The sequence below is a fragment of the Rosa chinensis genome, chromosome 5 (genome assembly GCF_002994745.2).
Source record: "Rosa chinensis cultivar Old Blush chromosome 5, RchiOBHm-V2, whole genome shotgun sequence".
Taxonomy (NCBI): domain Eukaryota; kingdom Viridiplantae; phylum Streptophyta; class Magnoliopsida; order Rosales; family Rosaceae; genus Rosa; species Rosa chinensis.
In genome coordinates this window covers 6,749,821-6,776,665 of record NC_037092.1, presented here as the reverse complement: position 1 = coordinate 6,776,665, position 26,845 = coordinate 6,749,821, and the positions used below count along the sequence as shown (strand labels likewise).

The 26,845-nt window shown below is 39.2% G+C and overlaps 5 protein-coding genes and 1 non-coding gene across 8 annotated transcripts; 2 read left to right on the top strand and 4 right to left on the bottom strand.

Annotated features, from left to right (window-relative positions):
* Positions 1-4,599: 4,599 nt before the first annotated feature.
* LOC112202805 (GDSL esterase/lipase At1g28580) lies at positions 4,600-6,488 on the bottom strand. 2 transcript variants are annotated; one of them, XM_024343815.2, is made up of 5 exons: positions 6,171-6,488; positions 5,868-6,095; positions 5,467-5,564; positions 5,060-5,336; positions 4,600-4,958 (listed from the first exon to the last, which is right to left on the bottom strand). In XM_024343815.2, exons 1-5 carry the CDS (start codon positions 6,415-6,417, stop codon positions 4,747-4,749), a joined length of 1,062 nt encoding a protein of 353 aa, XP_024199583.1. In that variant the 5' UTR covers positions 6,418-6,488; the 3' UTR covers positions 4,600-4,746. The 2 variants fall into 2 exon arrangements, with proteins under 2 accessions (XP_024199583.1, XP_024199582.1); XM_024343814.2 differs by having other exon boundaries at positions 5,416-5,564; positions 6,171-6,486.
* Positions 6,489-8,081: 1,593 nt separating this feature from the next.
* LOC112202804 (pyruvate decarboxylase 1) lies at positions 8,082-11,441 on the bottom strand. The gene is made up of 6 exons (XM_024343813.2): positions 10,582-11,441; positions 9,625-10,350; positions 9,425-9,513; positions 9,197-9,314; positions 8,725-8,913; positions 8,082-8,581 (listed from the first exon to the last, which is right to left on the bottom strand). Exons 1-6 carry the CDS (start codon positions 11,059-11,061, stop codon positions 8,411-8,413), a joined length of 1,773 nt encoding a protein of 590 aa, XP_024199581.1. The 5' UTR covers positions 11,062-11,441; the 3' UTR covers positions 8,082-8,410.
* Positions 11,442-12,232: 791 nt separating this feature from the next.
* Positions 12,233-12,304, top strand: TRNAP-CGG. Its single transcript has one exon. It is a non-coding gene; the product is annotated as a tRNA-Pro (tRNA).
* A 113-nt stretch (positions 12,305-12,417) lies between these two features.
* LOC112201458 (signaling peptide TAXIMIN 1) lies at positions 12,418-13,081 on the bottom strand. The gene is made up of 2 exons (XM_024342332.2): positions 12,833-13,081; positions 12,418-12,719 (listed from the first exon to the last, which is right to left on the bottom strand). Exons 1-2 carry the CDS (start codon positions 12,943-12,945, stop codon positions 12,596-12,598), a joined length of 237 nt encoding a protein of 78 aa, XP_024198100.1. The 5' UTR covers positions 12,946-13,081; the 3' UTR covers positions 12,418-12,595.
* A 200-nt stretch (positions 13,082-13,281) lies between these two features.
* LOC112201457 (pentatricopeptide repeat-containing protein At1g28690, mitochondrial) lies at positions 13,282-15,468 on the bottom strand. Its single transcript, XM_024342331.2, has one exon. The coding sequence runs from the start codon at positions 15,314-15,316 to the stop codon at positions 13,727-13,729; it is 1,590 nt and encodes a 529-aa protein (XP_024198099.1). The 5' UTR covers positions 15,317-15,468; the 3' UTR covers positions 13,282-13,726.
* Positions 15,469-20,437: 4,969 nt separating this feature from the next.
* Positions 20,438-24,149, top strand: LOC112168104 (GDSL esterase/lipase At5g45920). 2 transcript variants are annotated; one of them, XM_040519597.1, is made up of 5 exons: positions 20,438-20,636; positions 20,731-20,958; positions 23,134-23,198; positions 23,360-23,524; positions 23,723-24,149. In XM_040519597.1, the coding sequence occupies exons 1-5, from the start codon at positions 20,538-20,540 to the stop codon at positions 23,880-23,882; spliced, it is 717 nt and encodes a 238-aa protein (XP_040375531.1). In that variant the 5' UTR covers positions 20,438-20,537; the 3' UTR covers positions 23,883-24,149. The 2 variants fall into 2 exon arrangements, with proteins under 2 accessions (XP_040375531.1, XP_024160995.1); XM_024305227.2 differs by having other exon boundaries at positions 20,446-20,636; positions 23,131-23,198.
* Positions 24,150-26,845: the final 2,696 nt, after the last annotated feature.

Below are 26,845 nucleotides of genomic sequence, written 5' to 3'. Positions count from 1 at the left end.
TCTCCGACGAATTGAAGACGAAAAAAATTTCCTCGTTGAAATACTACAGCGATGAAACATCGGTTTTTAGCGAGAAATAAGTTCCTCACAAATGAGGTTTTTTGTTGTAGTGAATTCTCATTCACAGTCGCTTGGAGAATCAAACCAAAAACAAAGTAGAGAACCCAGATAACCCAGGTATCGAAGGATGAACTTCAAAAGATTCAATTTTTGGTCTGGGTACTTGGGTAGTAAGCGAAGAGAGAATGCCAAGGGTAAAACCTGAGATTCGGTTTTCATTTAGATTTGATTTTGCTGATGTTGAATGCCAAGGATTTCAATTTTGGATTGTTATTTTTTTGGCTTTGTATGAAAGTGAAGAGAGCAAGGAAGGAAAAAAAAATCAAAATGATCATGAAGAAAGAGAGAGGTTCAGTGGAGATAGTAGAGGTGGAGGACTGCAGTTGATTGAACCGCATAATGGAATACGAAGTTGAAGAAGAAGAAGGGGAGAGAGAGAGAGATTGAATAGGCTGAGAGAGAATGAGAATGTTTTGATCGTTGGATTAAGCTGCAAAAAATGAAATAAGTGCAACAAAAGATTAGAACCGTTAGATGTGTTTTTGGACACGTGGCAGCTTATTATGAAAAGCTCAGGTAGCTCAGCTGTTTAATTTGCTCAGGAGAGGATCCTCTCCCTAAAATATTATAGATGTGGGACACCTTCATTATTACTATTTATAGTGGCTGTATTGATTTACTTCAAGAGTTTCAGATCATTAGGATGATTGATTACATGCATTTTTATGCGTATAATTGTATCTAAAACAATATAAATAAATTAGTTCTCAAGTCAATTATTATATAATTAATCCATTTTTATTTATTGTGTAGGAAATAAGCGGAGTTGCAGAAATAGAGAGAAAATGACCCCAAAATGGAGCAATTCAAAATTTTCGACAAAAGGACAAAGTAGTAGTGGCTCTGGTCAACCTTGGTCAATGTCAGCGAGAGTGGAACCCGACTACTCACTTGATGGTGTGCGGTAAAATATATTGTAGTCGTAGGAAAAGATGAGGGAGAAAAGATGGAAAAAGAAAACAAGAAGAAAGAAGAAATAGAAAAGACATAAAAAAAAATAAAAAATAAAGGAAAATGAAAGAAGAAAGAATGGAGCTGCACGTGCATTCACGGTGATTCACCCATCAGCCACCATTTTCCTTCTTTCTTTCTTAACCTAATCAGATTGTGCCACCTCACAATCACCTCATCTATTCCTTTGCATTCTTCTCTCACCATGACGACTTACTTAACTGGAGCAAGTCCACCCGTAGTCAAAAAATGTCAAGGTCGAAAAGTCAAGGGGTCTACCAGTCAAGAAACAGTTCACTACCACTGGACATAGGTTTCCACCCGTTATATTTTTTGACTAGTCAGATTTACTGTTCATTGATTTTTGTTTTTTACTTGGAAAATTGAAATAGATTTGATGTAAATAGATGGTAATAATGGAGATTTATGGATAATTAATGTCAGAATTGTGATTACTATTTTTATAATATGAGGAGGAAGGTGTAACTATGAAAGTATGAAGTATAATTTTTTGGGTGTGAGATGTAAAATAATTGGTAAGTATTTATTGTGAGCCCCGGAAAAATGTATCGAGCTTAATGGAGGTCGCACACGAAATTATTCAACAATCTCGATAAATGTCAGGATGCTCGAGGAAATTTTCAGAAATTTTCATAAAGTGAAATCCTCAATCTAAGAGTCTGATAATAAAGTACATGACACGAAGAGTTCGTGAGAATTTTTATGAAATTTTTCGGACACCCGAAGTGTTTATAATGAATTTTCGAAGTTTGGAAATTATGAAAATGCATTTAAATAAAAAGAAAATCTCTGTTGTGCGATCATGGCCTTCCATTTTACCACCGCTTCATCCTAGCCATTGAAATAGAGTGAACTCAGGGTGATAAATGCCCTTGATCAGATCAAGGATCAAGATCACGTACAGAGGCTTCGAGGTCTCCCAACTCAAAGCCGAGAGCCAACGACCCGATTCCCTAACCAGACCGACGTTCCACTGTCAGGCCTCCTCCTGCCGGCCCACGAGCACTATCTTCTTCGTCTCGTCGTCACCGTTACGCCCGTGATCTTTGATCGTCCATGCATGGGACGAGTGAGGAGAATCGATGGTAAGAAACTTGGAACTTTTCCGGCGAGTTTCTGCAGACTCTGGCCACCGATTTGCATATATATGGTATGAAACTTCATCTTCTCGTCATGTTCTACATGCCTATGTGATTTCTTTTCGAATTCGATTGGGTTCTGATGATTTTCACTTTTGGGTGACTTCGGCTCCTTCTCAATTCCTCGACACTGCAGACTCCGGCTTCTCACGCGCGTCTGCACCATCCAGCCGCTGCATCCCTTCAGCTGACGTCACCCACGTTGCTTCTTGGGCTGAGCTGGCAGCTTCTTCGACTGGGCAAGAATTTTGTCAACCCATTGCCCTTTTTCTTGGACTGGGTCAAGAAAATCTAAACTTTTGCTAGTCAAAGAAGGCCCGTGGAAGCAAGTTTTGGTGACCACCTCATCAATCCTTACTGGTGCCTGGTCAAAACTACACCGGTGGACTTGCTCTAACTGACTCTATTCTCTCTCAACCAAAAAGGCAGCCAAGCACCCATTTCTATATTTACTCAACCTAAGCAGCGCCGCACACATCATTCAACCCATTATCCACATTCTATCTCTTCTTCTCGGCAACACACCCAAAACCACCCCTCCACACCATTTTCCTCCTCACCAAGAACCTCCTCATTAAGAACCTCCCCACCAAGAACCACACCACCTCACCAAAATTCCATCAAATCCTCATCAATTTCTCAAGGGATTTCAAGGGGCATCAAGATTTGAGATTGGGTAAAATGAGAAGTCATAAATCAAGGCTTGTCATAATTGCTCTTTAGCAATTGGTGACTTGTTCTTGTTACTTTTCACTCCTCTTCACCTTTACCTCCTTAATTGATGTATATTGTTGTTGATTTGTGGATGGGTTGTGAGTAGTCTATTTAGGAAGCTAGGGTTTGAGTCCTAGCATGGATTTAATGTAATAAATATGTTTTAATTTAATGGTTTTCAATTTCATGCTTGGAATATGTTCTATTCTTATAATATTTGGCTTAGATGCATGCTTAGGAGCTTGATTAACTCTTGATTGTGTAGATGAGCATGTCTATAACAAATTAGAGGACCTAATCACTTCTCTAATTTATGACTAGGACACTTGTTTATAACATGGTTAGTTACAATACCAAATTTGATTGCCGTATTGGCTAGCTTAGGAACCTTGATTCTAGGACTCTTCGCCTTTTGGTGCAACTAGAGGCCCTAACAAGGCTCTAGATTGTCTCAATTGAGTTTCTACGACCCTTGATCCGGAGTAGGAATATCTTTTAAGGAATCAATTGACCCATGAGCCTTGAAAAGCCTTGGGTACGGTTCTTGATGCCGCTATGAATTGAATGACCATTGTTGGAATATATTTGTGTATTAAATTTGGTTAGGAGGATACTCTAGTAACCTAAATTCCATTTCTTGATTAGTTTCTATTATCTTTATTTTTAATTTTAATTTTCAATTGTCAATTATTAAAAAAATCAAATTTCGCAAACCACTTTCATTGTCCATACTATTTGGTTGTGAGTTTCCGCATTTATTTGTGGTTCTCTTGACCAATTTTAGGCTTGGTTGCTCCGAGCCGGGCATGTAAATAGTTTGGTGCTATTTTTTCTAGGTTTATTTGTCAATTGTTGGTGACTTAGTAATCGGCATAACCAAGGATTGAAGTTAGCTTTTCAATCCCCGTGATACTATAATTTCGGGTTCAAATATTTCTCAATTCTTTGATGACAGTGCCCTTATTGCGCGTAAGTTGCATTTAAGCACCAAATCAATGATGAATTTTCAAGAGATTACTTACCTTGGGAAGTTCACACTTGAAATCATTAGGAGAATGGGTATACAAGAAATTAAGAAGGCTGCAATTCAGATGGGTTGTGATTTTCAAGGTACGTTGTGGTAAGACAATGAGTCAATAAGTTTCCATTTGGAAGATTTCTTACCTTAGAAAGTTCACACTTCATATCATTAGGAGAATGGGTTTACAAGAAATTAAGAAGGCGGCAATTCAGATGGGTTGTGATTTTCACCGTCGTTTGGTAAGGTGGTAAGAAAATGACTTCCCATTTGGGAGGTCATGTGTTTGAGAGAGAGGTGGGGTAAAAAGAAAAAATGGATTGTGAAAATCACAATCCCTAAGAGAGTATAGAAACTGTTAAAAATGAGAGCACGGAAATCTCTCCCTTTTGAATAATCTGGATGCATTACAATTAAGATACCAATTGAATTTCTAATCACCAGGTTTACAAAAAAATTATTATATTAAGAAATTTAGACACAATTAGGAGGGGTTTAGCCCGGTGGAGTGGTGGTCCTAGTGAGCTAGCCTACAAGTTTCCTTAATCCAGGTAGGACAGCTACCCTTCAACGAATCCAAGTTTAATTTCAGCGAAGTTTAATGATAGTGATGCTTGACCATAACTTTTTCTGTCATGTTTACCCAAAAAAACAAAAAATTATATATATTCTGGCACATATGCTCATTGGAAGGAACCAAAAGACAGATGTGGGGAGACTTTTGGGTAGTAGTTGGAATATCACAGGTCATCACTCTTCTGAAATACATAAGGTACTAAACTACTAATACTGGGAATGCTGTATTAATTTGCCTCTCAATAAACCTTTGGCTATCCACCTATATGCTGCTTCAGTAAAGTGTATACCATCCCAGTTGATAAACTGTGAAGGGTTTTCACAAGCACTTGCCTCCAGAGAGCCACATTGTGCCGATGAGTTGTAATTGTATGGTCCTCCCCCTCCACAGCATGCTTCGACTGTTCCCCCAATAAATCCTGCAATGACATGATAAGTTCAACAACATTACGCGATTAATGTTGAGAGTACGTAGTCCCATATTAGAAAATCAACTTTAGAGATCAGAGATTTGAAGTACCGAATTGGTCTGGAGAATGATAGAAATGCATCACAGCATTGTAATAATCTACATAAATGATGTTGACATTGGGGTGAAGCCTTTGAACCTGACTTAGTTCTATTTGAAGCTGGTCATTGTGATATTCAGCAAACTTGTTTAACCAATTCAGACAACCTGTCGAGGAGTCGTACTGCTTTTCATCTGAAGTCCGAAATTTTGTAAGATAAATGGGAAGGCAACCGATTGGAAAGTTGCCAGGTACCATGAGTGTCATTGCCCCAAGCTCAATTAACTCCTGCAACGCAATGCAGACCCGAAATTAGAGAATTTCGTAGACTTGTAGCAACTATGATCCTAACTTTTTATATTCTTACTTTGATTGTTGTAGAGATTTCTTCTATTACTAATGGTACATATGTCTGAACCTGTTCTATACTTTTCCCTGCCAACAATGCATCGTTGTAATCGTTGCCTCCAATCTCTCCCACAAGAACTAGGGAACTGGAGAGAAGTTTCTTGCAATCTGTAAATAAGAGAGACGAGTACTAAGTAACTGAGTCAACTTTATAAATTACATTATAGTTTACCATATATGTCAAATGTTTATTACATTATCATCTATGTCTAGCGTTACAAATAATTGTGATGGACTGTGGTGGGAACTGGTAAGCACCCACTTCAGCCCTTAGTCAACTTTAATGATTACTATATGTGATCTTTATTTATGAAAGACTTGAAAGTACTTTGAGCCAACCACTTTCCTATTTGGAATATGCAAGCAAACAGGAAATTAGTACTCCAAACAGAACAATAGAATGGAACTTACTTGAAGATGTATTGCATAAAGAAGGCAGCATTTCTTTAAACCAATCCAGTTGAGTTCCTAGAGAGCTGTTTGTATAATCATTATGATCTCCCATTGCTGCTAGAAATGCCGCATCAAGCGCCGTGGCTCCTACCATCGCAAAATTCACTGCCCCTTTGAAGTTTTGAGCACTTGCATTGCTTTTGAGTTCAAGATAAGGTCTAACATGTGGAAGTCCCAGATACTCAGCTGCAGAAAATGTACTGAAATTATTGAATGTTTTGTTAATGGAGCATAAAAGTCAAGTAGGGGTTGGAAGCTTACCAATGAAGTCTATGATCAAGCGACCATCGGAGCATCGTCCGGTGGGGCGATGAAAGTAGGTCTCCCCATATGGAGGGAAGAAGAAGTGGAAAGAACTGTTCTTGGAGCTGATATATAAGTTGCCAGTATCAGTAATCGAATCACCAAAGCTGAAGATTGCACTGTAGCACCCAAGAGCTTTTGGGATGATGATTAATGGTAATATGAGGAGGAAGTTGATCAAATACGGTGAAGAAGATGAACCCATTGACTCTCAGATCTCAAATGGAAAGAATGCAGAGTTATAAAGTGAAAGGGCCTACATTAAGATATTTTTGCAGAAATGATTAATGAAATAGTGCGTGCCTCACGTTAATTAAAAATGTATGATAAAAACAGAGACAAAAGCATCCATCAGTATGAATTTAAAAAAAAAATTACATATTATTTGTTGGGTGGTTCTAGTTGAACTTCCGAACTTGATATTTAGACCTCCATTTTTTTTTAATTATCAATAGATTTTATCAACTTATATGAAAAGACAAATAAAGACAAAGAGAAAAAAAAAATACTATTCTTACCTCCCCTATTAATATAACATTCAATTTTTTCCTGAAATTCCTTATATTACCTATATAACTTTATAATTTACCTAAAACAATTAAGTAAAGATAATTAATTTCTATACATGACCCTATCATTTAATACAAAAGTAAATTAAAAACAATATGAATTTGAAATTTCCTTAAACTAAATTTATTGAATATCTTGGTGTAGTTATTACTAATTAAGATCCAAGCTTTTAATGAGATTTAATCGATGTATATATATTATTTTTCTGAGAACCAAAGTCTTTTCTAGAACCGTCCATATTGCAAAACAAACAAACAAAAAACTATGATATGGATTAATAGAAAAATATTTGTAATCGTCTACTTGTTCGGATCCTCCAAGAATCACTTTCTTGTTTCGTTACTGAAAGTACACCAAAAATATAGGCAGCTTACTCACACAATTCTTCATGATTGAATTGATAGAGATAAGGAAAAAAAAAACAACAAATTGTTGAAGATACATATTTAATTGTTTAAGGGTGTTTTAGTAAAATGAAGGAGGTCTACTTAGTTATTTAAGTATTCAAAAAAGTGAATTGAAGGTTTAATAAGTAGGCGAGGTCCAAATATCAAATTTGGAGGTCCAACTAGAACGTCCCTTATTTGTTGCAGCAAGGATACAGTGCTATATTTAAAGGGAGTAGGCTGGAATGAACCAAAAACTTTGTAGACCAAATGTGCCCCACTGACGTGGCTAGTCGAGAGCCTCAGGATCAGATTACTTTATATTGACCGTTATTTAGATGTCAAGTGTAAATTCTCTTCCGTGATGTTAAAGGAGGAGGTTTTTCTGGTAACTTGGGGAGGGAAAATATCTCCGGTCCCAGCTTCCTATACAAATCGGACATGAGACTTTACCTCAAATTGGGGATGATACCAGAGTCTTTTCTTTCCGCCACCAACTACTACAAAGGATTTGCCAGAATTCGTCCTATTTTGCTAGATCTGAAACTCGGTTTCCAATTAACTATGCCTTTCTTTCCGGCTGCAAATTACTTCTGCATCAACTTAGGGAGTTAGATCAGATCGACCCTCAAAATATGAAATAGAGTTTGCACTTTTCAGTTTTCTTCAAAGCAAATTCTGATGTTTCGTAGACAGGAATATTGATGGAGACTACTATTTAGTCTTGCAAACTTCTCTCCTCGAGGCAGCTGCCTATGTCGTTCTCCCCTAAAAGCCCATGTGGTCACTTCCTAATTTACAGTTTCATCTAACTTGTCGTATGTGAGGCAGTCTAACAGAAAAGCAGACGGCGTTCGTTGGTCTACAAAGTTTTTGGTTCATTCCAGACTTCTCCTATTTAAAGAGCATTAGAGGAAGAAACAGTCCAACAGAGGCAACCATTATATGGAAAATTTAGCTCTTGCAGAATACATTTGAACAAACCTGTAAAAGAGCTATATCTTCTCCCAGATATTACTTGCTTTACATGAAAAGTAAGACAGGTAGCGTTTGAAGGGTTATAAATATACAGCAAGAAAAAATCACTGTCACAACAGAGGAGATTGGAATTTATTAACAAGATGCCAACCCTGCTACCCTGTCTGCATTTCTCTTATTTCTATTTACTAGTTTGTTGTACATTACATCTTCTCAGCTTCAAAATTCGGATCTTCCAACTGTGATTCTTTCAGCTCCGATCCACTACTGAGGATTTGGAGGTCGGCTGTTAGCAGCTGAAACTCGGGATCCCCATTCCAGAAGCTCTTTGCTAGTGTCATCTTTGTGCACAAAAACTTCGATGAAGCATAAACTATCCTTGTGCTCCCCTGTTGCTTTTGCAATTGCTTCAGTTAAGTCCTCCTCTGTACGTACCTGAATTTATACAAACATCATCTGTCAATTCTAGAAAAGAGAACTTTGACAAGCCTCGGCAGCTAATAAAATAAATTGAGCAATCACTACTCCCCATTTTCAACTAAATATAAGGATAAGAAAGTTGTTTCTAATATGCTAACCTTGGTAGTCCAGCATTTGCCTTCACCATTGTGGATTGCATCAACAAGACCAGTATAATCCCAGTTCTTAATGACATTGTATGGGCCATCATGAATCTCTACTTCAATTGTATAGCCTCCATTGTTGATAAGAAATATGATGGTATTTTGTCCACATCGGATCATTGTTGAAATGTCCTGGGCAGTCACCTGAAAGGAAAGGGAAATCCTATTTACCAACCATATGCAATGCATCTAGAATCTCAAGAACATGACCTATTTTAAGACAAGTTCCACTCTCATTAAAGTGTGTTTAACTTTACCACATACCATTCCCAATTCAAAATGGTATACTGAATCATAAAGGAGCTATAATTGTGAACATAATTATAAGTAGTCCCAGCAGCAGATCTGAACCATGGAGTTACTATCCTCATTTCTTCTAAAGTAGCATTGCAGTTTTATGTTGCTATACTGATCTGATATAACTAACCTGGAAACTCCCATCACCAATGCAAGCAATTACACGTTTATCTTTGGCACCCTGAGCATAACCGAGAGTAGCACCGACTGACCATCCAATAGATCCATATTGCATCTGGAATTCATACCTGAATAAAATTGATACAATGGTTGGCTCCTACTTCTTGATGTACACAATTACAAACAGCTGTACTCAATACTATATAAAGGAATTGTCTCCGGGAAAACCACAACTTACCCACAATTCTCAGGGAGGCGGAGCTTCTGACAATTGAACCATGAGTCACCAGTTTCGGAAATTATGGCAGTGTTTGGGGTGACAATCTCCTGTAAACAAGTTTAATTAACAAAAAAAAAAAAACATCCATAGTCTCAATACAATAACCACAAACAGAACATGGATAACAGAAGAAATAATACTGCTGCTCTTTTACTAACCTGAATGTGCTTAAACAGAACATTTACTCTAAGAGGTTCATCTTTCTGAGCTTTCAGAGGGATTCCAGGGGGAACAAAAATTCTGCAGTAATTCTCCATACCGGTACTGTTTTTCTTCAGCTTCTTGGCCAATGCAGTCAAGAAATCACCCATGAAAACCCAGCCAAATGATGGACCATTCCCAATTGTCACGCGATTAGGCTCCACAATGATTGCCTTCTCCTTCTTGATCAGCAAGGAGTACCCAACAGAGCTATAATCATTAAAAATTGGGCCAACAAAAACATAAGCATCTGCAGACTCCACAATCTCTCCACAGAAACTAGTACTCACAGCACCCCAATAAGTCCCAATGAAATGTGGGTGGTGCTCCGGCACCAAACCCTTACCGGAGGGCATAACCGCCATCGGGTACCCACTAGCATCTGCAAGCTCCACAAAGGCCTTCTGGGCCTTTGCCACTCTTAGCTTGGGCCCACCCACAAGCACAGGCTTCACTGCCTTGTTCAGGAATGCAGCAGTTGCTTCAACAGCTGCCTCCAACCCTATTTGATTGCTTACTTTCGGTGCAATAAAGAAGGGAACAGGGTCTCTACCAAATGTGGGGTGAGGAATTGCAGGCAAATTACAACTTATGCTAATGTAAACCGGCTTGCTCTCCTTCAATGCTGTCGAAATTGCCGTGTCTATAAGCTCATGCGCATCTTCCAAATGACTCACCACTGCCTGTCACACAATGCACGAAAATGTCTTCAGCAACATTAAATCCAACATCTTTGAGCATAACATAGTAACAGGTGACCAAAATATCGAGGAAATATACTAAAATAAAATATTCAAAACATGTTATATTTAACAATGATACTAAAAAAAAAAAAAAAAAAAATTCGAGAATATTATAGAGGTTTAAGACCTTGAGACTAGAACACTCTACTGTCTTAGCTGTGAAGCTTTTACCTGGTGACAAGTAACAGTTTGGAAGCACCGGAGCTCCTGAGTGAAATCGGGTAACCCGATCGTGTGGTGGAGGATCCGATTGGTCCCGTAATCATTGGAGTTGGGCCCACCGACGATACAAATCACCGGCAAGTTCTCACTGTAAGCACCGGCGATGGCGTTCAAGACGCTGAGCCCACCCACCGTGAAAGTTACGACACACGCGCCGACGCCCCTGGCGCGCGCGTAGCCGTCGGCGGCGTAGCCGGCGTTGAGCTCGTTGCAGCAGCCGATGAGGTTGAGCTCCGGCTCGGCGATCAGGTGGTCCAAGAGGGTCAAGTTGAAGTCGCCGGGGACTGAGAACACGTCATGAACGCCAATCTCGACCAGCCGCCGAGCCAGGTGGCGGCCCAGCGTGCCGCTGCAGGCGGCGGCGGGGACCACCGGAAGTAGAGCCGAGGTGGGCCGAGGCGTTGCACCGATGAGTGTAGAAGGTTCCATGTATAAAAGTGTTAACCAAAGAAATGAGTGTTGCTGATTTATGGTTTCTGGGTTTTTAGGGAGGTTTTGAAGGTGGTTAGGTATATATAGAGAGTGATCAAAGCTCTGGGTTAGTGTGGCTTTAGGAAACTATGGGTGGGTTTTAGTATTGTTTAGGTGTTCAAGGAGTGATAAAGGTAGTGACTTTTCTAGAGGAAGAAGGTAAGAAATGTATGAAAAATCTGGTTGGACATTGGGAGGAGGAAAGTGGTTTTAGGCTGTGGGATTGATTATATAATAGTATTGAGCTGGTAATTAGGTTGGATTTTATTGGAGAGTTGGGGAATACAGAAAAGGGGAAAATGGAAGGTTCAAGCCAAAACAAGGGAAAGTTGAATATATTCCTATATGTATAACAGCGTAGACTAAAACCAGAGGTGATTGCTGGTTTGCGCCTTTGAATTGTAACGACTCTGTTTTGGTTTGATGACTTGCTGGACAAACTTGACCAAAAGTCTTTCTTTTCCTTTCTGGCCAAAGCTTGGTTGGGCCTTGATTGTGGATTCGAACGGGCCGGGTCCAATTTCCAGGCCCGCTTTTTTTCCGGGTGAGTCCATTGGGCACGAGGGATGCTATGCGGTTTTTTAAGGTTATAGAGTCAAACCGCAAACTATTAAGCCCAAGTTAATTGTTGGTTTTCACTTTTCAGTTTTTACTTTGAATGCTAGCAATTTTTTTTTTTTCTAAACTTTGTTGGATGTATATGTATGGTGGTTATTTAGATACGAGTGGAGAAGAGCAAAGGAGAAAGTTGAGAACGTTCCTCTTAATCATGTTTGTTACGTCTACATGTTGCTAAGACGCGTTTAGACATTTTGTCATTCAATAGTGGGCCTCGTACCAGACAGTAGCCTTAAATGCTATGGTTGATTTCAGCCCATATGTTACCTTTGTCTATCTTGGTAGGCTTGAGCCTTGAGGGCAAGGTCCCCACCCTAAACCAAAGGGTATCTCATGTTCTTAGAATCTCAGCCATATTTGCTTTTCAAAATGTGAGTTTCGACACCTAATCACCCAATTGAGGGCTAGCTGGATTCAATCCATCCATTCTCTATTCATGGGTCATTGTCTCACATGTAATAATCATTTTTTAAATCTATTTTTAGTTTTAATCCAAGTGTTCAAACAATGCGGGTGTTTGGTCTAGTGGTATGATTCTCGCTTCGGGTGCGAGAGGTCGCGAGTTCGATTCTCGCAACACCCCCTGACGGTATTTTGTTTTTGTTTATTTTATCCTTGGGCCTCATTGACTAACCAGATCATAAAAATAAAATGGCAAAATCTGATCATACTGGAAAGAGAACATAATACACGTTGTAATGCACAAGAAAAGTTTCTATTAGAGAATAGAATCGTCAGTCCTCTTGGTTAAGCTCCTTGAAGAACCAAGTGGAACATAAATTTCATAAATTACACACACCAACGAATTCACTGAATAAATTTTGCAACAAAAGGACCGCAAGCAATGAATATGAGATTATCAGAAAACGCTAGTCTAACAAGGAATCTTGGATGTGAACCACTTCATGATCGAAAATGGAGCCTTGATCAACGACAAAGCAAGCTCAACTATGATCGTCGCACACAAGCAGCACGGGCATATGCAAGTCAACGCCAACCTGCATCACACAAAAAATTGCTTAGCATTGTAATAATCAAATCATGTCGAAATTCTTACAATGATGTAAAGCCATTCGAGTTCTAAAAAAGGAACACAGAAAGTGAAACTAACCCGACAATCCAGATGAACACGCCAATAACGGAGAGGAGGAGTGAGACGAAAGCAAAGGGCAGGCCAAGTAGAAACCCCAAAGGCCGGCAATCCTCACCGCAACAGCAACTCATAGCTTCTTCTTGTTGCAAAGTTTGATTCTTCTTTGGTTTCTGGTTCTGTATAACTATGGATAGAAGAAGACAACAGGGAGCTTCTCTGGATTCTTGTTCAGTATAATGTGATTGAATAATGTTGAAGATAATAACTAGGGGACATGGATATATAATATTTGATTATTTGTTGACGGAGAACACAAAATACTAGTTGGCCAAAGAAAGACGTCTACTCTGCCTGCCGCCTTGGCTTAAAACAAGTCAAAACAAACTTTGAAAAGAACATATGAACAACCAACAATAATACCCACGTCAGTCTTCTCATTCAGTATCTTCTATAGGGTGCAAATCACGATTTTATATAAGAAATCAAAATTCAACTTGGTATGTAATTCAATCAATTTTGGAGATAATGATGCTGTGACAGAGGAGCTGATGATGCCGTATCGAGCTAGTCAAACTTATGCTTCAGTCTTAAGAGTACGTGAAAAACTTGAACTACTGACTGGGTAATCCACAGTAACTGTCACAAAGAAAAGGTTTACCTCTCTACGTAATTACTGTTTCTCAAATTAAGCAGTAAGCCATCTCCAATTCTGCTCCAAAAATTGAGTCTGTCTGACTGCCTTGATGTGTCCGAAAATCAATGAAACACTGGCTGAGTTTGCAGTACGCTCCAGATCCCTTTAATTTGTTCACTACCTGCACATTCTCATGTGCTGGAATAGTCCGCATAGATTGGCATTGGAATCTTCAGCTATCTAACCATAAATCCTCTTTGCAAGTTTGCTTTAGTTCATCAATTACTATCGGTACCAACCAAACTCCAGCCAATATCTTTAGATATCCCTCGTGCTTTCATTTTCTCTCTAAGCTCACTTACACTGTCCCATTTCCCAGCAGCTGCCAAATTATTAGAGAATGAAACATATGCCCCTGGCCGACTGTCTGGATTCAGCTTAAAAAGTTCATCGGATGCTAACCTTGCCATCTCAATATCACCATGTACTGTACTTGAACTAAGAAGCGCTGCCCAAACACCGGAATTGGGCTTCTCAGGAATCCCCTTTGCAAACTCCCATGCTTGATGCAAACGTCCAGCACGTCCCAAGAGATCAACCATACAAGCATAATGCTCCATTGTTGGTTTTATTGAGTAGTCCCTCTTCATGCTTTCGAAGATGTCAAGGCCCTTATCAACCAGCCCAGCATGTCCGCAAGCTGAGAGTGCGCTGAGGAATGTTACAAAATTGGGTTTGATATGGTGTTCTTTCTGCATTATACTGAAGAGCTCAAGTGCTTCATCAGGATATCCATTCTTCCCATAACCATCGATCATTGAAGTCCATGAAAATACATTTCTTTGAGGCATGTGGTCAAAAATTCTCCGTGCCTCCTCAACTCTTCCACATTTCGAGTACATGTCTAGAAGAGCACTTCCCATCTTTATGTCCATGAATAAGTTAGTTTTCATTAGCTGACACTGGACTTGTTGACCAATTTCAAATGCAGCCAGAGCTGAGCACGCCCCGATGAGACTAGCAAATGTAGAGACGTTAGGTTGGAAATTCAACCGCTGCATGTCAATGTAAACCTCAAGCGATTTCTTAGCAGATCCAACAGATTTGCTGTAACCTTCAATCATTGCATTAAACACCACAACATCTTTCTCAACCGTTCTCCGGAATATATCTTCAGCATCTTCCACAGATCCTTGACTCATGTACCCGGATATCATCGATGTTGAACACACGATATTCTTCTCCAACATCATATCAAACACACTCCTCGCATAGCCGAGTCTCCCATTCCTAACATAAGACGCAACAAGCGCCGTATAAAGCACATCATCAGCCTCAACATCCGACTTAATTATCCGGGCATGCACCGTTCTCCCCAAGCTAGACGGCAACGGCACATTACCATTACAAGTAGACGCTTTCAAAATCATCGAAAACGTGTACCCATCAGGCCTTTCCCCACATAAAACAAGCCTTCTAACCAAATTGATCGACTCCTTTACTTGCCCATGTTTGAGATTTCCACTGATCAAGTAATTATAAGAGGAAAGGGTCCTCGCAGGCAATTCATCGAACATCTGGCGTGCATATTTCAACGAACCACATTTCAGGTGTAGTATGAGGAGCTTGATGGAGACATTGTTATTGGGTCGGAACCCGGATTTGAGAATATGGGCATGGATCTTTTGGCCAGGGGAAGGGTCGTCTGAGTTGATGTAACTCTGCAGAGCAGAGGATAGAGTGGTGTCTGGGTGAGGGGCAGGGGATTGTGTTGGCGGGAAAACTTGATTTGGGGGGAGAGGAGGTTTGTGGTTTTGGGAAGCTAACAACGTGGACGGTCCGATTGTGGCTAGCCTTCTAACTTTCATTTTCGGCCGTCCGAGTTGGGATGCTTTAGCTTAAGCCTCAACTCTCAAGTAAGGATTTCAGTCATGTTTCTGGTTTTGGTTGAAGGAGTTTCAGGCCAAACCTTGTCATGTCTAATAGCTACGTTCGCACCTAAAAGCCCATTAGACCCATCGAGATTTACTGTCTTTTAGCAAATTTTATTTTATTTTTTCCTATTTTGCGAATTCGACATTCAAATAAGGGTCAGGAGTTTCGAGTGGGCAGAATAATAAGTTTTTTTTTTTTTTTTTTTTTTTTTTTGCTGAAAGCATATAAATTTCAAAATGATCGAGCGGGCAGAAAATTATGCTTGTTGAATATAATCATATTACTATCGGGTTTTGTAGAGAGCTTTTCTTTAAATTTTGTTATTATAATTTTCTAATTATACAAGGCGTTTGCTCAATGACATGTTATGAAGATGGGCAGGTAGCAAGTAAGTTGACTTTAGCTTGAAGTGCAGTAGATTCCAACACGACTTTCGAATGGATTGTGTGATGAGTTGATGACGTAATATGTGTATCATAGTGTTTATAAGACAATGACGACAGTAAAAAAAAAAAAAAACTTGACTTCATATACCATTACATGCAAACTCTCTAGCTTTGTAGCTTGATTATTGTAGCCTTTGAAATGCAACTTGTGGAGTAAAAGTGAGGACGCATGAGGAAACCTTTTTTTCGTTGTGGGGATATGAAAACAACTTCCATTTTCTTCCACATCCTACAATAAACCCTAATTGAGTGGATTATGGATCATTCGAGTAGTGCCTTTTACTTTCTTCTTCATCAAGTGATCACCATGATTGTATGTTATACATTATTATCCGACGTTAGATAATTGCAAACAGATTTGCGGCATTTCCTTAGCGAATACAACTTTTGTGGCCCTAATCAATAAAACACCAAAATTGATAAAAATTAACTTACTTACTCCAGCAACAGATTTTTATTCTCATTAAAACAATTTAAACTAAATTAATATTTTTACCCTCACCCTAATTAAAAATCTACATCCATGCCATTTAATTCCTCTCTCTCCTTTCTACCACCGGCCGGTCACGACCAACTCTCTCTCTCTCTCTCTCTCTCTCTCTCTCTCTCTCTCTCTCTCTCTCTCTCTCTCTCTCTCTCTCTCTCCCTCCCCCTCCCTCACGCTCAAGGCCCAGATCGACCTCCTCCTCCTCCTCGCAGTCTTCACTGTTGTTGTCGTCGTCGCCGGTCACCAAAACCAACCCTCCTTTACTTCTCTCTCTCTCTCACAGATCCGTTGGGGAACAGTACCGCCTTCTCCATCTTCGTCCTCAGTGGCGGAGCCATTCTCCATGGGCTGCTGACCTCCACCGACACCGCCACCACCACGACGATGTTCACAATCTCTGATCCGATTGGGAATAGAGTGAAGGGTCATAAGGTTATCTCCGGCGAAAGAGTTCGCCTCGATTCGACTGCAGCCCTTTGCAGATCAATCATCTCCGGCGAGATTCGGCGCTCGACACAGGCCGATGGCAGAGGACAACGTTGATCTGGTGCGCCGATGGCGGAGAACAACGACGATTTGGTGCCCAGAGCTTTTCTCTGGGTGTCCAAATTAATTTCTTTCTTTATTTTTATTTTTTTGGTAAAATTGGGGCAAAAGGCCCATAATGAAAGAAAAATGAAAAAAAAAAAATTCTATTGGGGCAATAGAACTTCGTCGAAATGATGAACCTTGTCGCTCAACTCCGGGGCAGAAGGAAAGGAAAAAAAAAGTTTTGAATGTCTATTGGAAGGCAATAGACGTTTTTAAATTGATATAATCTCTTCATTTTTTTCTTTAATCAAAGTTTTATTTGTCTAATTTTAGGAAAATTAGTTCTCATTCTGGCTACTGAAAGTTCTATTGGAGGGTAATAAACGTCTATTGAGAGGCAATAGAGGTTTATTGCTGCTTTATTGGGAGGCAATAAACGTCTATTAGGGGCAATAAGCATTTCCGACAACCTATGAAATCTCCAACGACCTTTTTAGGGACCTCCGACAACCGGCTCCAGCAAAGTCTCCTATGATTTCTCTCACTTCCATTTTCTCTCTCTCTAAGTAACAAAGGGGTGAGAGTAAAATGGTGTTAAAAAAAAAAAACTTAATGGGGTATTAGGGAAGACTTCCTTAGAGTGTTTTCGGTAAGAGATAATTAAAAAAAACTTAATGGGGTAAGGGGAAAAAAATCCCTAAAAATGGGTAAATGGACAAAAACCCTTAATTATAACTATAGTGATCAAGCCGGCCTGAATATGATCGACAAACCAAGTGGGATTAACGGACATACTTGCATGAAACCTAACAAATTTGTTTATTTGCCTACCATAAAAATAATATCTACAAAATCGTTATTGGAGAGAAATATCATGTTACTAATAATGATTAATATATTTTATTCATTCACTCTTTATACGTTTTTTTTTTTTTGACGAAAATAGGTCAGCCCATTATATATATTCAACAAGCAGTACAAAAACAAAACACCCTTATGGGGTCGACAGAAATAATCGTTCCTTAGGGAACCCTAAACCTAATTTGGAACAAGAATAAGACCCAGGAAACCCCTAGTACACCCACCTTTTAGGAAATCCAGGCACCATTATTTCAAACAAAAACCTAGAAACTCCGAAGCGAGTAAATTAAAATGATCCTCAGAGCAACTGGTTTTTGCGACCTAAAAAAAATTCAAACAGCACTTTGGGCCATAGAGACCCAACCCATCCAACCCCCTAGCAAAGAGGTAGTCCAAGCCTTGCATAACCCCAGACCAAGCCCAAGGATGAGGCTCACCATCCAGTTTGAGGCCCAATTGGCCCAAATACTCCAAACCATCGACCGAGAAGGAAACCTGAGAATCCCTAGCATCCCTACAGTCCTCTGCGATGCCGACCACCATGCCATCTTTACGAGCACAACCTCCGGCTTCGTCCCACAGAAGACGCCCTCAGCCAGCCCATTGTAGCTAGTCACACCTCCGCCAGCATCGCAACCAAGTGTCATCTGACATCCATCATAATCACCAACACTTAAAGAAGAAAATTTGCTTAGACCACCGTCCAACATGTCCGCCCAAAGTCGAGGCTTTACGAGCTCCTCCGACAGAGATCTAGCACCACCCGCTCTTGCACCCACTTCCGATCCCCGTACCGAATCTGCCTCAAAAACCCGAGAGAGGGTCCAGTCGGCATCCTAAAAACCAAACTCACCAGTAACCACCACCACTGGATCGGAGCCCATAGCCATAGCAAATCCGCAGATCAACATAACCAGGAACAGAAGTCAAAACCAGAGTTCGACAGGTTCAGAAGCACGTTGACGAAGAGGAACTCCGCCTCCATCCTTCCCAAGCTGACCGGAGAGAGCTAAGAAGTCATCTACCCAGGCCAAAAACTTGGCGCCGCCGCAAGCAAGCCCTAGCGAAGCCATATCCACACGTCTCTTACAATATATTAACAATAATCACACAGAAAAGAACAAAGAGCACTCTTTATACGTTATGTCTGTTTATAATTTTATAAATAAGTTGTATGTAAATAATAGATTTGTAGACTAGTAGAATATTTCAAAGTTTCAAATTCAATGTTTTTGATAAAGAACATTATATTTCTGTAATATTTATTTAATTCCATAATGATACTTGGGTGACATATATGATGCAACTGAAGTAACCTTTGTGGGCGTGCAAATAGTAATCCTATAACTTGACAAAAAAGCCTTCCTCAATCAATGTAAATGCTCTATCAAACCAGACTTTAGAATCTTCAAAAAAAAAAAAAAAACACTTAGATCTTTACACGTTTAACAGGTGGATCTCTCAATGAAATGAAAACAACTGAGATGGGCAAATTTGGATTAGTCTAGCATTAAAAATTTACAATTGATTCTTTCTAATAATCAGAAAAAGGTACATGTGCATGCTCTGCATTATTACTCGATTATCATTTCATACAACTGCTATTGCTGGAAAGACTCCAATTAAATACTAAATGAATTTGGATCTGCAAGGATTACAGGGAACAAGTAGGAACTGTGTAATTGATTCAGTCAAAAAGAGGGATTAGAAAAGCAAGAATTATTTTCTTGTGGCATAATTATATGAAGTGCCCTAATAGGCCCCCAACCCCTTGAACATGACTACTGATAATTGATTGCATGTGATGCTGCATTAGGTCTTTTACTATTACATGCATGCAAATGTTGGAGCCTGATTCATCAATACCAGCTCCTTGCTTCTGTCAGAGATAAGAAATAATTACTTGGTTCTGTCAGAAGAAAATAAGTAAATTATCACAGCTTCTGTTAGGTGATCTTATTTTGCCTTCCAAAAGCAATGATCTCACTCCCGTCTTCTGAGTCTTATCTATAAAGTTCTAGCTTCCTTGCTCGAGCTTATTAACATGAGTTCATATATAGACTAAGAACATTAAAATGATAGACCGTTATCATTATATGATGTCTAAAGTAGTAATTACACGGTGCGTAAAGTAGTAGTATTCTTAGCAAAGTGGAAAGATGGAGTATTATTCATCTTTTACCAGTGCAGTTTCTTAACTGGAGTATATTTTTTGGATCATTCATCCATGTGACTCTACTAGAGCCAACTTTTTGTTTTTTTTTTTTGTTTTTGGTCAAATGATAATTCATTAAGAAGCTCAAGCGACTTGAGCTAACTTGAAGAGCTTAATTTATGTACTCGACATACATGTTCTGGTCATAAAAGCTATCCCTAGTGATTGCATTCGAAAACTCGTAGTGTGTGATTAAAGCAATCTTCGGCGACTGAATCAATATGGTTCATGATTTCATTTGCTTTATTTCTGCGGCTGACCCTGAGATCTGAGCAGATAGGCACTTATTACTTACAATAGACTAGAGTAGAGCCCCACGAATGAAAGAGACTACCCATTCATCCAGTAGTCTCACTCAAATTTAATGTAAAGTCAAGCCAGTCATGTCAGCAAGCAACCGGTGGCACACTCCAGTAAATACACCCATCTTTCGACTTTTACCAGAACCAGACCCTTTGGCTTTGGTTGGTGTAATTTCATTAATCAATTCAAATGCGACCAGATCAGATTCTATTTAAATAGCAGACCTGTGTATATTTGCATGCCACGTGAAACTTGAAAGAGAGACAGAACTAGCTAGCTTCCGCTGCTTTGAACAAGTAGCAGAGCAAAACATGAGGCCGCAGATTTACCTTTTTGGTGATTCGATCACGGAGGAGTCGTTCGGCGACGGTGGCTGGGGTGCTTCTCTTGCCCACCAATTCTCTCGCACGGTAAAAAAAAAACGTTCATTTTAACCTTGTTGATCTCATGATTTACCAAAAGTTATAGTCTTTGATCGTTCATATGGGATTTGTGATTGACTAGGTTGATGTGGTGCTGAGAGGTTATAGCGGGTACAACACTCGGTGGGCTCAGAAGGTGCTGGAGAGGGTTTTTCCGGGGAGTCAAGACGGCGGCGGTGAAGCGCCGTTAGCTGTAACCGTCTTCTTCGGCGCTAATGACGCTTGCCTTCCCGATAGATGCTCTGGTTTTCAGCACGTGCCGGTTGACGAGTACAAGCAGAACCTCCGCTCCATTGTCTCCTTCCTCAAGGTACCATCTATCTTTGTTTATTGTACAGATTCTCTTCTTCTTCTTTTTCTTGGCAAAATTTCAGCTCTTTCAAACAATTGATTAGTTTTGTTTAGAGTGTTTGTATGTTTTTGGACATTGATGATGTGTATTAGAGATATACGGAGAAATCGACGAGGAAGATGATGATGAAGCCTTGTGATTTTGTCCTTTGACTTGCATGTTTATAGAATTACAAAACCAACTGGGTTCTTATTTGAAAAAGGTTTCTTCTTTCTCAAAATGTTGATGTGTATTAGAGATATACGGAGAAATTGACGAGGAAGATGATGATGAAGCCTTGTGATTTTGTCCTTTGACTTGCATGTTTATAGAATTACAAAACCAACTGGGTTCTTATTTGAAAAAGGTTTCTTCTTTCTCAAAATGTTGATGTGTATTAGAGATATACGGAGAAATTGACGAGGAAGATGATGATGAAGCCTTGTGATTTTGTCCTTTGACTTGCATGTTTATCGAATTACAAAACCAACTGGGTTCTTATTTGAAAAAGGTTTCTTCTTTCTCAAAATGTTGAGGAATTGTGAGGCCATTGCACCAGAATTTGCACTTTTGGCCTATTGTAATATCTGCCACGTAGATAGACGTATGGGGATTGTGTAGTGCCTGGGAGTGTATCTGCTTTTCATGAATTGGAAGCTGGGACCCTAGAAGTTTGGTGCATTATTTCAAATGTGGATTTGTTGGGATTTACTGTTCATTTAGCTAAAGCCAAGCATGTGGTTGGTAGGTTTTGTTTGCCTTTACGTTCTCGTTGTTTTGTGTTTTTGTCAAATCATTTGTTGGTTTCTTATTAACTTCTAATGTTTTTGCGGATTATGATATGGCATAGCTCTTAATTTATTCTTGCAATGCGTCACTTGACTCACTTCAGCTTGCTTAAAGGATTTTGGTACTTCTGTAGTTCTGTTCAATTCCCTGTAATGAAAATTCTTAGAATCATGGGGTTTTTCAGCCTTTGCTTTGGATAACATTCGGATAAAGACATGTGACAGTGAAGAGTTGAGACGCTTCTTTTTCGAATGCTCAAAGCTCTACTAGCAAAATAGTTCAGGGAATTTTGATCTTTTCAAAAAGCTTATCTAATCGGTTGTCCAAGTGAATCTGATGCCTAGGTGGCTAGGTGTTACTTTTGCAGAAGTCATGTTAGTTGATTTTGCTTTGGCATTAGAGTTTTATCATCTGAAATTCAGGGAAAAGAAAAACTAGGGAAGAAGAGTATCAAAGCTCTCTTTCCATCTTTAACAAGCAATAGAGCTCAAATAGTATGTGATACATATGGGAAACCATGGAAGTAGTTGTAAACATCGTTAAAGCAGTGTACTTTGATGTTCTTGTCTATGAAGTACTCGCAGTAGTCTTAGATGAAGTAAACGTACTTGTTCTTAATTTGGGAATATAGATAAGGGTGAATCTGGTCCTTCTGTTCAGGTGTCTTTTTGACACACAAACCCTGGGGTTCAGTGGTCCTTGATTCCACATCAATGTGGGCATCTTGGTATTGGCTTTGACGTTGCCATAGATAAGTTCAAACACTTGAATCTTCTAATGCATAGGCAAATTCAGAAAATGGTTGATAGCAATGGTATTTTGAAGTGTAAGCTTTTGAGATTTAATGTATTAGAGAAGCTCTTTTACGAATGAGAGTGTTTCTTGGAGGAGGCATGAGTTTTTAAATAAAATTGAAACGAAGCCATGTACTAACTTTCTTATGTTTTCCACCATGGCAATAGTCCGTAATTAAGTTGAGATTTTTGACATGAGACTTGTGCAATCAAGTAGTTATGTTCTAAACTTGACTACTCTTAGGTACAGAGTCCAGCAAGTATAAAGCAATGTGGGTTCATTAACTTTATATAGTCAGCATTGGCTTGTCATACCTTTAAGTGGCATGAATGATCCATTCGAGATTCTAGCAAGTTGCTTAAGGCTTCTATACAGTTAATGTCTGCAACATTGCGACCATTATTGGGTGGTTCATGAAGTACATGTATTTTGTAGCTTTGCATGGACAAATATAGTTGTTTGCGTTAGTCAGCGCATAGAAATCACCTATGTTCAACCTACTATGTGTTTGCCTTTCCATTTTAGGCTATCTACATATTTTTAATACTTTTTTCTCTTGGCTTTTAGAAGCAATGGCCTACTACTCACATTATTCTCATCACACCTCCTCCGATTGATGAAGATGGACGCCTTCAGTATGGATCGACTGCTTATCTTGTTTTTAGTTCCGTTGTCAATTATGTTCATTTATTTTTGTTTCATTCTTCTTTGATTCTTCAAATCATAATGTAAAAGTATCAAATTGAACTGACACTTAAAAGAATTTGGTTTTCAATGTATATGCTTTAAAATACAGATTTCCCTATATTGAGAATCCATTGAATCAGCCCGAGAGGACAAATGAAGCTGCTGGTGCTTTTGCAGAGGCTTGTGTTGCCGTAGCTCGAGAAAGTGGTCTTCCAGTAATAGATCTCTGGACCAAAATGCAGCAGTTTCCTGACTGGCAGAAAGCTCATCTAAGGTCTACCTCTCAATTATGTTAGTGATGTTATGCGTACACATCAAGCATCATTATCGATAATTTCTCTACAATGAACATTGACTGATTTGATCACGTGATCTTTTTATCACCTTGTATTCTGTTAATTGTGTAGGCACTAGTGAATTACTAAGAAAACCATATGAACATATGATAAGACTTTTCTTGGTTGGAATGCAGGGATGGTTTGCACCTTACTCTGCGGGGAAACAGACTCGTTTTTGAGGAAGTGGTTGCGAAGCTGAGGGATGAAGGATTGAGTCTAGAAAGTTTGCCAGTTGATCTCCCACTTATAGCTGATATTGACCCTAATGACCCTCTTAAGGCTTTTCAGAAGTGAGAGGAGACTGGAAAACATGTGTACCATGGACAGGAACTTCAGCTTATTTTGGTACTATACTAGCTTTGCTGAAAAACAAACTGATTAGAGACCAGGTCATGCTGATCTGTGGTTTTATTTTGGCTGGAAGTTCTCTTTCATTCCGCTAACATATATAAATTTCACTTTCAGTCTTACTTTTGTACAAGTCTGCTCGATTATCATGAACAGAACTGTGTTTGTATGATTAATTAAGGTTAACTTCCAGTATTGCTTTAATTTGTGACATTTAAGTTGCAAATAAACACAGTAGTTGTAGTTGACATGTGCCCATGATGATGAGTAATACGGCCTTATATGGAAACCCATTCCAGGCTAGCAGCTCCCTTATGGACTGGTGAAGAATAGCTGAAGATTTTGCTGAAGTTGTGAAGTACTGTATAAAATGTTTAGTAGCATTACTCATTGCATGAATTGTCATCCTGTAGTTACATTCAAGTAGGTCTCCAGCTTTGGATTGTAACTTCAGCAAAGGATATGAGCTGCTAATGTTTTGGCCAAAGTTTATTACGATATTAACTTGAAGAGCAGAAGCTCTGCACAGTGCACCAAATAAGGACGGATTTAGAGTGGACATATCTTCTCCTTTTCCGGCAGTCATGAAATGTAATCCGGTGATTATAATTGTTCCTTCTTTAGGCGTAAGTATCTTATAGAACATGTATATGTCAAATTTTCACTTGGCACAGAAAACATAAACTCCGCGAAGTCACAAACTCACAATGAGGCAATATTAAGTAAAAAGATTCAGAATTGTTTGAGTTCTAGAACTCTAGAAGTAACTTTTTATTTAATTTTCCAGAGTATAAAATTAAAAAGAAATATTTATTTTTAATGCCGTCCACTTGGAACACGCTCTTATAATAATGATTTACCAATGGTGAAATTATGGCACATGAAAATTTGCTTGGAAAGTGATTCTTGGCATAGTTTGATTTGGATGTGTTGTGCCATGTCAAAACATGATTTTTAGGAGCTTCTCTAAGTGATAGACCCAAAAAATCCCGATTTAATTTTTTATCTATGATGTTCCCCCATTTTCGATTTTAGAAAATTGTGCAAAAAAAAAAAAGGGATAGGGACTTTGAGGGGAAAGAACTTGGCTGACCAGCCCTGGTCAGCCCATGCTGACCACAGCCACTAATAACTTGACATCTGTCTTTTATTTTTTGGGCTCTTTCCCCTTCTCTTCTCCTTCTTCAGTTCTTCCCCCCGTTCTCCTTCTTCGACTCCTGTAGTTCACCATCTCCACAATAACAGAGGAGCGAGACCTTGGGCTCTTCGGCGATGGCGGAGATGAGATCGAAGCAGAGGAGCGGCTCCGGTGGCTTCTGGGCTGCGGAGGCGACCATGGACTTCATTGCGCTACCAAGACGCCGAACTGAGAGAGCGACGGCGGAGATGAGATCGAAGCAGAGTCGATGGGCAGCCATGGGAGTGGAGAAGAGGAAGGAGAACAGAGGAGGAAGAACTGAAGAAGGAGGGGGGGGAACAGGTGTCAAGTTATTTGAGGTCTATCTCAGTTCTAGAATTGCTTAAAACTATAATGTTACTAATGATAATATTTTTCTGTGAAAACAAGAACATGACATTTTGATCAAAAACCTTTTGCTAGTCCATAGTTTTGAGTGAAAATCCTGATTTTGGATTAAAAAATTTTTTGTAGACGGTTAGTGCATTGTTGACATATCACAACTTTCCATGTGCTTATCTCTCATGCTTGACCGGCACGTGCATTGTTAGCATTGCTTGCTTGCATGGACACTGTTAGTCTCACTAGCCTCAATGGCTGGCATGGGCATGCCTCACTAGCTTGCAATGAGCATCCTAAGGATAAAATAGAAATAATCTTGGTTGTAATAAATTGGCTAAAGAATTTTGTAATAAGAGTAAGCTACTTTGCAAAGATATTCACTTCAGAAAAACCTTAAAGAATCAACTGTCCCAAATTACCCGATACATGGTTCAAATCTACAAAATAGAAATGGATACATCCACTCTAGAACCAGCTGATCAAATTCACAAATATTTAACTATTTGAATAAAGTTTTGTTTACTTTTTGTATTAATAGGGTTTGAAATGGAAATTTTAGTGTGACGTCCATATTTGTCATCCAAATTTCCTCCAATATTTTTACCCAAACTTTTCTATTTGGGATCTTGCTGTCCTCACCACTCATTATAAAATCACCAAGATAATCCATCTGCTGAAACAAACCCGATTTGCAAACCGGGTCAAATATAAAACCCGACTCCAAGAACTTACCTTTAACGCGCGCAATTGCAAAAGTCCCAATCTTTGCAGTGAAGCCCAGAACTCTCAGTCGGCGGGAAACAGGCATGAGCAATTTTCACCTTTGATTTCTGTGCTTTCAGGCTTTTGGGTCTTCGTTTCTGATTCTGGGTCTTCTTTAATTTCTTTGATTATGAGATTGGTTGCTGTTTTAGGGTTTAGGGTTTGTGACTCATTTCGAGTTTGGGGTTTACAATTGGGGCAGTATTCGACTTTGGGTCACTGAAATTATATTGTTTTAGTCTTTAATTTGAATCCAGAAGCATTTTGAGAAAATGATCCAAGTCATCATATTAAAATGCCTAAAAGGAATAATTAATTTATCTGTTATTTTCAGAAGCAATGTGATTGTAGTAAGTATTATGTTTCTTGTACCTTGTTTGGATATTTATCGGTGAATTTTACTGCTGTGGATACAATATGGTAGTCTTTGACACATTGGTGGAACCTTAATTACATTTTCAGAGTTTTCTCTGTAATCTTGAGAACAATGGGATGATGCGAATAGCTTGCCGGTTAGCACTTTTAAAGAACACAATTAGGTTAGCCTTCAGCAGCGTTTTCTTAGGAGAAGAAAAAGAGTCATTTTATAGAACAATAGATAAGGATGACCGGGATTAGGAGTTATTGA